The sequence below is a fragment of the Gekko japonicus genome, unplaced genomic scaffold, assembly GCF_001447785.1.
Source record: "Gekko japonicus isolate JY-2015 unplaced genomic scaffold, Gekko_japonicus_V1.1 scaffold264, whole genome shotgun sequence".
Lineage (NCBI taxonomy): Eukaryota > Metazoa > Chordata > Lepidosauria > Squamata > Gekkonidae > Gekko > Gekko japonicus.
The window spans coordinates 220289-229522 of record NW_015162484.1 but is presented as its reverse complement, the minus strand read 5'-3'; the positions used below and the strand labels follow the sequence as shown (position 1 = coordinate 229522).

At 44.7% G+C, this 9234-nt stretch overlaps 1 protein-coding gene across 1 annotated transcript in view; it reads left to right on the top strand.

The window, feature by feature from the left end:
* Nucleotides 1–1876: 1876 nt before the first annotated feature.
* The window catches only part of MYOZ2 (myozenin 2), a 51264-nt gene continuing 43906 nt past the window's right edge, over nucleotides 1877–9234 (top strand). Inside the window, exons 1-2 of the mRNA XM_015405920.1 lie at nucleotides 1877–2043; nucleotides 2643–2745. Coding sequence (XP_015261406.1) covers nucleotides 2670–2745 — 76 coding nt within the window. The 5' untranslated portion in view covers nucleotides 1877–2043; nucleotides 2643–2669. The remainder of the gene's footprint in view (nucleotides 2044–2642; nucleotides 2746–9234) is intronic.

The window sequence follows — 9234 nt, the reverse complement described above, 5'->3', positions numbered from 1 at the left end:
CTAACAACTGAATCATCTGAAAAGGACCTGAGTGTGCAAAACAGAACATGGAACTAAGGCAGAATTGATTTTTATCTGCTATAGGGAGGCTGTGTCATGAAAAGGTTGCAATCTATATTTGCACTAAAGTTTTGACCGAGATTTACTTGGGTTGGAATGATAAGCCAATATTCCCTGAAAGAAATGTGAGAAATTACTTAGCAAGATTCATTCATTCAAAGATTGATTCACAAACATCTAGATCCACAACCAGTATGGACACATCACCAGTGTTGTGCCCCTGACTTCAATGTAGTTTTGCTTAGCTGGTTCATGACCCACAATGCAAACGTATTTTGAACAGATGCAACAGAAATACATCCTGGTTCAATTAACTAGATAATATCTTCTTTATAAAGCATTATCACAGTCCTTCATTTTTCACAGCCCTCTTCTAAGAGTGTGTCATGCCATAACCCCCAATAGGCACATTTGACCTGTCTGGAAGCAATCTGCTTGCTGTTGTACAGCATTGGTGGCTGATAAAATGCGTATAGAATCATATGCTAAGGGAATGATGTGGATTAGCTACACTTAATATATTTTTAAAAATAGAATTAGGATTTATTTCAGGTCTATGACAGGTCTTCCAATTTTATAGTCATGTATCAGACATCACAGTATTTAAGGATAAAGGCAGAGAAACGAAATTACTCGTATATGCAGTTGATGTGGTTTTTACCATGAATAATTGGTTGGAGTGGGACTAAGAACTGGGAGATGTATGTTCAGATCTCTACTCTGCCATGAAAGCTTGTTGAGTCAGCTTGGGCCAGTTTCTCTCTCAGCCTAATGTACCTCACAGTGCTGAAAGGATAAAATGGAGATGAAAACAATGTTAGCAACTTGGGGAGAGAAAAGTGGGGCATAAATATCTATATTTACATCTACATCTATCTATCTATATTTAAATAATACTCAGTATATGCTCAAAGGTATGGTTCTGGCATAATAAACCATAGTTTGCCATTGTGTGAATTCCTCGGGAAAGAAGGTTCCAGCTCCCCTTCCTCCTCTCCTCACATGAAAGTTGTGTTAGTGATTTCTACTTTCACAGAAAAGCATAACTTGCTGCTACATCTGACCTGGCAAACCAGAATTCCAAACCAGAAATAATCTACTGTTTGGCATCCTGGTGTGTGAGGAAAGCACGAACCTAAGTCAGATGGGACAGAGATAAGGCAAAGATAACACGCTAAAGTACCAATTCTTGAGCACTGAAGTAACTGTACAATTTGTTCAGAGGTATATGAGATGAGAATACTGAGAGGCCAGAAACACTGTGGAAAGCTATGACTGGCATTCCAGCAGTCAGTATTAAAATTCATGCTAGGAATCTGAAAAATAACACTATTTATTTAAATACGTGTACCCTGCTTTTCTCTCACGTTACCAGACAAAAATGATATGACTAGGGATGCTAGGCTATTCCCCCCTGGATGTCCCCCCCCCAAAAAATTATATTTTTCAGCACAGATGCCTCTGTAGAATTTTAACTACAGACAGTGCTACCAGCTTTAACTATTCACCACTACAGAGGTATGGTTTTATCATTCAGTAAAGGATTAGTACATTCAAAGCCTTCCTAAAACAGTCTTTGCCATCCATATTTTAAAAAAGGCTTTCTGCTAGTTATAACATGGATATTAGTATTCCCAAAGGTGATAATGGATTGAACTGCAGAAGAAGGAAGAAGTATTGTATCAAATATAGAGATGTACACTCTTTTGTGGTGCGTGCAGCTGAATGCTTTCTGTTCTCTTCTTTCACCAGGAAGATATGAGTGGCTGGAGTGTTTGCTCCTATTAATAGCTACTTTATGTCAGCTAGATGCCAATCTTTTGGGAGAGGGTCAGTCCCCAGTTTGTCTCGGTACTAGGCATCATGAAGACCCAAGAACAAGCATAGTAACTATCCAGGACTGGGCAGGTCATTCCTGTTCATAACAATCTCCATACACTTCACTCAAAACATCAGGATCACTGTTCTCTGGAAAACAATAAGGTAAGTGCATTGTTTCCTGAGATAATAATGACATTGACTGTCCTATGAGCTTGCAACTTGTAAGCTCACAACAATAAATGAACAATTTATCATACATATTGCAGATGTTTCATGCAAGATGGTTCTCTGTTGATTTAGCTTGGGGCTTATTAACAGATGCTAATCCAAAGGTTGATTGCTTTGTTCGGTTTTTAGTTTACCCCTCAGCTTTTTGCAGGCATTGCTCAACAGGTTTTGTGTTTTAAAGACTGCAAAGGAAGATTTAAGAAAAATGACTTTGAACTCAATCTCAGACAAGTATTTTCTTTTTTAAAAATCTGGTAGCACAAGGAGTCTACCAAAACCACCAAAGGTGAACAGGAAGGGAGAAGGCCCAGCCCAGCTTCTTGCAGAGCTTGTTTAATGTATTCTATTGGTCCCTTGGGCTTCATATGCATCTCCTGTCATCTCTGGGCAAAAAATAGTTGCAAGTATCTAAAGGTAAACACAGCTCTTGCAAATAAGAATCAAAATCAAATACTACTCCTGAACCAATGACTCAAATTAAAGTGCAAGCAGTGCTCCACAATGTTAAAAAGTGACTTTTTCTTTCTCTCTAGTGAGAACTATCACCTCAGAAAACCACAATGCTATCACATTCAGACTTCGTCAAAGAGAGGAAACAGCAAGCATTCGCCATCATGAAGGAAATCCAGAGAAATGGTATATAGTTAAATCCCTGTTACGACTGTATGTCCAGTGTCACTCTCTAACCTTTCTTTTTAATCTTACAGCATTAACTCTCTTACAGCTTTGCCTCTGGGTGTGCTGCCATAAATAATCTCATGGGCTATCATGCTGCCTATGGTAACTAATCCTTTTGTAGTTGCCTCTTTTCATTTGAAAGCTATTTTCAGATGAACAACTGCTGTGGAGGAATGAAGTAATATAACAGCTGATGTACATTCTGCCTGGGATTGACTTTCGGAATATTATTGGGGAGGGGAGTTAATATGTCTACATTCCATACTAAAGAACTGTTCATGTACAGAAATGTCAATACCACTGTAGAACTGTCTTTCAAAATTCAAGGATATCTATAGTATGTAAACTGTGTTTCATTCTCCACCTCTGCCCACTCAAAACTGGCTGTAGTCTTATCCAACCATTCAAGACACAATTCCCAGTTAGTCTCTTTTAAGAAATGCTTTGCAATTGATTGCGGGTGTGTGTGTTCTTTAGGACAGTTTTCTGAGAGACTGTTTGGATTATCAACATTTCCACAAGAAGCAGGCAAAATTTAAGTTACTATAAAGGTTACAATAGCAGCCTCATAATCCATACTAGCCCAATCTTGTCAAAGTTTGGAAGCTAAGAAAGGCTGGCTATGGTTAGCATTTGGATGAGAGACCACCAGGAAGACTGGGATTGCTATGTAGAGGAAGGCAATAGCAAACCACCTCTGTTCATTTCTTGCCTTGAAAACCTTATGGTCCTGGGGTCACCATGGATCATAGAATCATGAAGCTCGAAGGGATCTCCAGGGTCATCTAGTCCAACCCTCTGCACAATGCAGGAAATTCACAAATACCTCCCCCTCCACACCTCCAGTGACTCCTGCTCTATGACCAGAATAGGGCAACCCCCCTTCCAGGATTCCTGGCCAAACTGGCCTGGAGAAAATTGCTCCCTGACCCCAAAGTGGCAATCAGCATTTCCCTGTGCATGTAAGAAAGGACCATGAGAACTACGCAGTGATGTAACCCTTCCTTCCCTCCCTCTCATGAACTGCCTAAATTCACAGAATCAATATTGCTGTCAGATGACCATCTAGCCTGTCTTTGAAAACCTCCAAAGAAGGAGATCCCACCACCTCCCAAGAAAACCTGTTCCATTGAGGAACTGCTTTAACTATCAGGAAGTTCTTCCTAAACTTTAGCTGAAAACTCTTTTGATTTAATTTCAACCTGTTGGTTCTGATACGAATTTCTGGGGGAACAGAAAACAACTCCTCCTCATCCTATGACAGCCCTTGAAGTACTTAAAGATAGTTATCATATCACCTCTCAGTCATCTCCTTTCCAGGCTAAACATACCAAGCTCCTTCAAGCTTTCCTCACAGGACTTGGTCTCCAGACCCCTCACCATCTCTGTTTCCCTCCTTTGGACATGTTCCAACTTGTCTATATCCTCCTTAAACTGAACATAATACTCTAGGTGAGGTCTAACCAGAGCAGAGTAAAGCAATACCATGATTTCACATGATCTTGACACTATACTTCTGTTGATACAGCCCAAAATTGCATTTACCTTTTTAGCTAACGCATCACACTGCTGATTCATGTTCAGTGTATGGTCTACTAGATCCTTTTCATACATACTACTGCCAAGACAAGTCTCCCCCATCCTATAATTATGCATTTGATTTTTCCTACCTAAATGCAAAACTTTACATTCAGTTTATTTGTTTTAGCCCAGTTTTTCAGCCTGTCAAGATAATCCTGTATCATGACTCTGTCTTCTACCATTTTTACTACCCCTCCCAATTTAGTATCATCTGCAAATGTAATAAGTATTCCCTCTATTCCTTCATCCAAATCATTTATAAATATGTTGACTAAAACAGGTCTTAGGAATAGGCTTGCCAAGTTCCCCCGGAGGGCGGGGAAACCCCCGCCCCAGAGGCCCGTCACCCACCGCCGGTGGATCGGGCCCTGGGGGAACCCCACCCCCAAAGCACATGACATGCCCAGCATCAGCACGTCACCCGGAAGTGACGCAGCCACGCCGGGGGCGAGGCCACGGTCATCCGAGAGAAAACTCTATGTTTTTCCCTCGGATGACCGCAGCCCCACCCTAGGTGCGCCCGGTGCGGCTGCGTCACTTCCGGGTGACGTGGTTGCAGTGCGCGCACGCACTCCCGGCCTGCGGCTGGAGTCCCCCACTGTGCATACAGCGGGGACTGGGCAACCCTACCTAGGAAAGATCCCTGAGGCACTCCACTTGTCACTTCTCTGCAAGAGGATGAGGAACCATTAACAATCACTCTTTGGGTATGATCTGTCAACCAGTTACAGATCCACCTAACAGTAATAGGATCCAAACCACATTTTCCCAACTTGTCAACAAGAATCAGCTGAGTCAGTTGCAACCTGATGGCACACTATTATTATTGTTGTTTTGTTGCTGCTATTATTATTAAGGTTAAAAAACCAACAACTTTTCCCACAAAGAACTATATCCAACCTTCATAGAAGACAGGACTACTGAGATTTATACTGTCCAGAGTAAACAAGTCAGGCCTTCTGCCTTCTCTCCCCCCAATTCTGAGACTTTGTGCTAACTTCTGCAACACCCAAATACTGAGCATTGCATACACAGGCACATAAAAGTATTTAGACCTGTCCACCCATTATTCCAATAGGCCCCACTATCCAGCCTTTTACCAGTTTCCCCACAAACATATCATGAACAGCCAGATTGATATCAATACTTCAGACTTTTTTCCAGTTATACTAGTTTAGCTGTGGCCCCGTTCATACGGAGCAGAAGCCACGCTAAATAGACAGAAGAGAGGCGGAGTTACCTGGCACGATCACACGGCAACATCTGGGGAGCGTAGAGCTCCCGTGGTTGAACTGTGGCGAACCGCCGATAAAACGGAGCAAAAAACTAGTACCTCGGAGGTACTAGTTTCCGGAAACTGCGGGGCAAGGGCGGGCGTCTGATCGCGTTTCCGGTGGCATCCGGCGCCCGTCCATGTCCCCTTGCGAAGAAGGGGGTTTTTTCCCCAAGTCTCCGTGGTTGCGCACAAGCACCCAACGGAGCATGCGCATTCGTAGTGTACACAGAAAAAGGAAACTAGGTTGCCACGCCGCGCGCTTCTTCGTTGCGCGCAGGCGTGTGTTGTGATCGCCGCCTCTCCGTAACCACGGAAGCTCCACGGTTCCTCCACAGAACCTCCACAGGAGGTATGATCGCTTTACTGCGTGTCAGTTTGCCCTGGGGCAAACAGCCACGCTTCCCCCCCGCAGTTTCCTGCCCGTGTGACCGGGGCCTGTGGTAGTTTTCTTAAAGAATATTTTCAATTATTACATACTAAAGTAGCTGAGAATTCTCCCTAATTCCACATCCATCTGTTTCCAAAGAGCCATCACCTCCTGTTTTAGGATGTGTACCCTGACATTTCTGAAAAAGATAATGTTTGGAGATAAAGATGTGTGAGAATAAAGAGGATTTGTGTAGCATCTTGGAATAACAAAATGTTATTCCAGCACAACTATCCAAGGACCAGAGCTTTCTTCTTCAGACATGAAAGAAATGAATTGGATAAAATTTCATAAGATTCCTGTTATTTTTGCTACAACTGACTTACAAGGGTACATCTCTAATAAAGTCTAATAAATGGATACATATAAAGCTGGCTTTCCCTAAGTCAGACAATTGCTCCTGAAAGGAATGCCAGCCTTCAGGTGGGACCTGGGGATCCCCTGGAATTACAGCTGATTTCCTGACTACAGAGTTCATTTCCCCTGGAGAAAATGGCTGCTTTGGAGCATGGACTCTCTGGCACTGTACCCCACTGAGGTCCCTGTCCTCCCCAGACTCCACCCCGAAATCTCCAGGAGTTTCCCAACCTGGATCTGGCAATCCTACCCCCCCATCCCCCACCAGTGGCCAGGGGGAAACTGACAACCCTAAATCCAGTAATGTGTGTTCTGTTCAGCCCTGAGTTTCCAGGGTAATTGGGAAGATAAAGGTGTTTCCAACACTGGAGATTGCCAGTGACTGGAAACAGGACTTTCTCTATGAAAAGGAGGCACTCAGCCACCAAATCATAGCATCTACCAGTTTGTGCCATCTAAGGTTTCCTGAATAGTCAAGAGTACTGTATTTGGAAATTAATATTTCAGAACTGGGCAAGGCATGCCACCAATAATTTACTCACTATGGTATCACTGATCTGCAAGAGAACATGGGAAGCTGGGAACAATCCAATTATCTGCTTGTTTAGCAGATCTAACCAATGCCAGTCTCTCTCTCTCTCTCTCTGAAGTGCTGACCTGTTTTTAGATAGCACCTTCCCTTTTAACCACTGTGAAATGACAGGGAGTAGAAATCTGGAAGGACTGTGTAAAAGTTTGCTAAAGGCCACTTGTGATCTGCTGTTGAGCTGTTATAAGTTAGGACAATTAAATATAGTGTCACCTTCTAGTTGTAGGTGGGGGTCGTGTCGGCCGTGGGTAAGATCCAGGATGTTGATGAATCCCAAAGGTTCAAGGTTCACCTCAGACTCTTGTTGGTAGAGTTAAGTTCACTCTTAACCAACGGTGGGGTTCGATGGATGAGTTCGAGTGGATATCAGCTTTTGCCTCTCGGCTCCCTCCTCTCTGTCCTTCTCGAACCAAAACCACCTGCATCCTCCCCGGCTTACACCTGTTAGCTCCTTTGATTTGTGTTCAGGCTCAACACCTGTTCCACCCACTACCCACATCTTAAAGGAATCTAGCCATAAGACTGGGTTCCAATGGGGTTTGATTGCATTCCTCCACCCACCACCCCTCTCTCCAACGGTCATTCCCTTGACGACCTGCCCAGTCAGCCACATGACCTCATCTCCCTCCCTTCCCTGGGAATCCTCCCCTGTGAGGATGTTGTGCCAGCATTCCGGGTCCTCCTGGAAACAGTCTGGAACTGGTTTCTGGCATCCTTCGGGTGCTGACTGGGAGGTCTCCTGCGTAGTCGGGAGGGGGTTGTCGTCTCCCTCCTGACATATAGTCAGTCCAAACCAACTTTTTGAAAGCCCAGGTTCAATATATTCATGATATAGCAGTCTATCTTATTCTCAGAACCTGACTTTTGCCACATGTGGGCTGAGAACAAAACTCCAAACTGATAGTGATTAAGAATGAACCAAATGCTTGTTTTCAGTTGCATTCTGCCAGATGACATGAAATCGCACATCATTACATAACTCAAAAAGTTCTCTTTATGTTTGCTAACTGAAGGCAGAGGGGTACTTTTTTTTTTTTGCATTCACAACTGTAGCACTTTCCTATCATTAAGAATAATGCTTTCCAACTGAGTAAATTGTGGCCAGAACCAGGTGATGTCAGTAAGTTAAAAAAAAGAAAGAAAAAGGGTTGCGCTGGGGGAACAGCTTTCTTGACGGCATCCACTTGATTGTGGAGTGCCTCAGTGGGCTGTGCTATCCCCGATCTTGTTTAACATCTACATGTGCCCCCTTGCCCAGATTGCACGGAGACATGGGCTGGGGTGTCAGCAGTATGCTGATGACACCCAGCTCTATCTGCTGTTGGGCGGCCGGTCCGACTCCAAACCGGAAGATCTTGACTGGGCGCTACAGGATGTGGCTGGTTGGCTTAGGCTGAGCCAGTTGAAACTGAACCCGTTGAAGACAGAGGTCCTGTGCCTGAGTCAGAGCGGACCAAGGGTAGGGATCCCACTCTTGACCTTCGATGGGGCTCCGCTGGTGCCAGTGTTGGAGGTTAGGAGCTTGGGAGTGCTCCTGGATGCCTCCTTGACAATGGAGGCCCAGGTAGCAGCCACTGCCAAGTCAGCCTTTTATCATCTTCGGCTGATTAGGCAGTTGGCTCCCTTCCTTGAACGCAATGACCTGGCAACAGTGATCCATGCGATGGTCACCACGAGGTTGGACTACTGTAATGCTCTCTACATGGAGCTGCCCTTATTGCAAATTTGGAAGCTACAGCTGGTGCAAAATGCTGCAGCCAGGCTGTTAATGGGCCTCCCAATGTGGTAGCACATTCAGCCTGTGCTGAAGGCATTGCACTGGCTACCGATAGCATACCGAGTTCGCTTTAAGGTGCTGGTTTTTACCTTTAAAGCCCTTTATGGTCAGGGACCTACATACCTGAGGGACCATGTTTCCCCACATGTTCACCAGAGAGCACTGCGATCAGGGTCTCAACATCAACTCACCCTTCCCGGGCCAAAGGATGCCAGACTGGCTACAACCAGGGCCAGGGCTTTCTCAGTGGTGGCTCCACTCTGGTGGAACGAGCTCCCGGAGGAGATCAGGGCCCTGCACGACCTTATGCAGTTCTGCAGGGCCTGCAAGACGGAGCTGTTCCGCCAGGCGTTTGATTAGGAGCCGCCCCGGGGGAGAATGACCTGCCCCTGGAAATCTTAAAGCAGCCTGAGCCACCCATATAATGTCAGATCGAGATC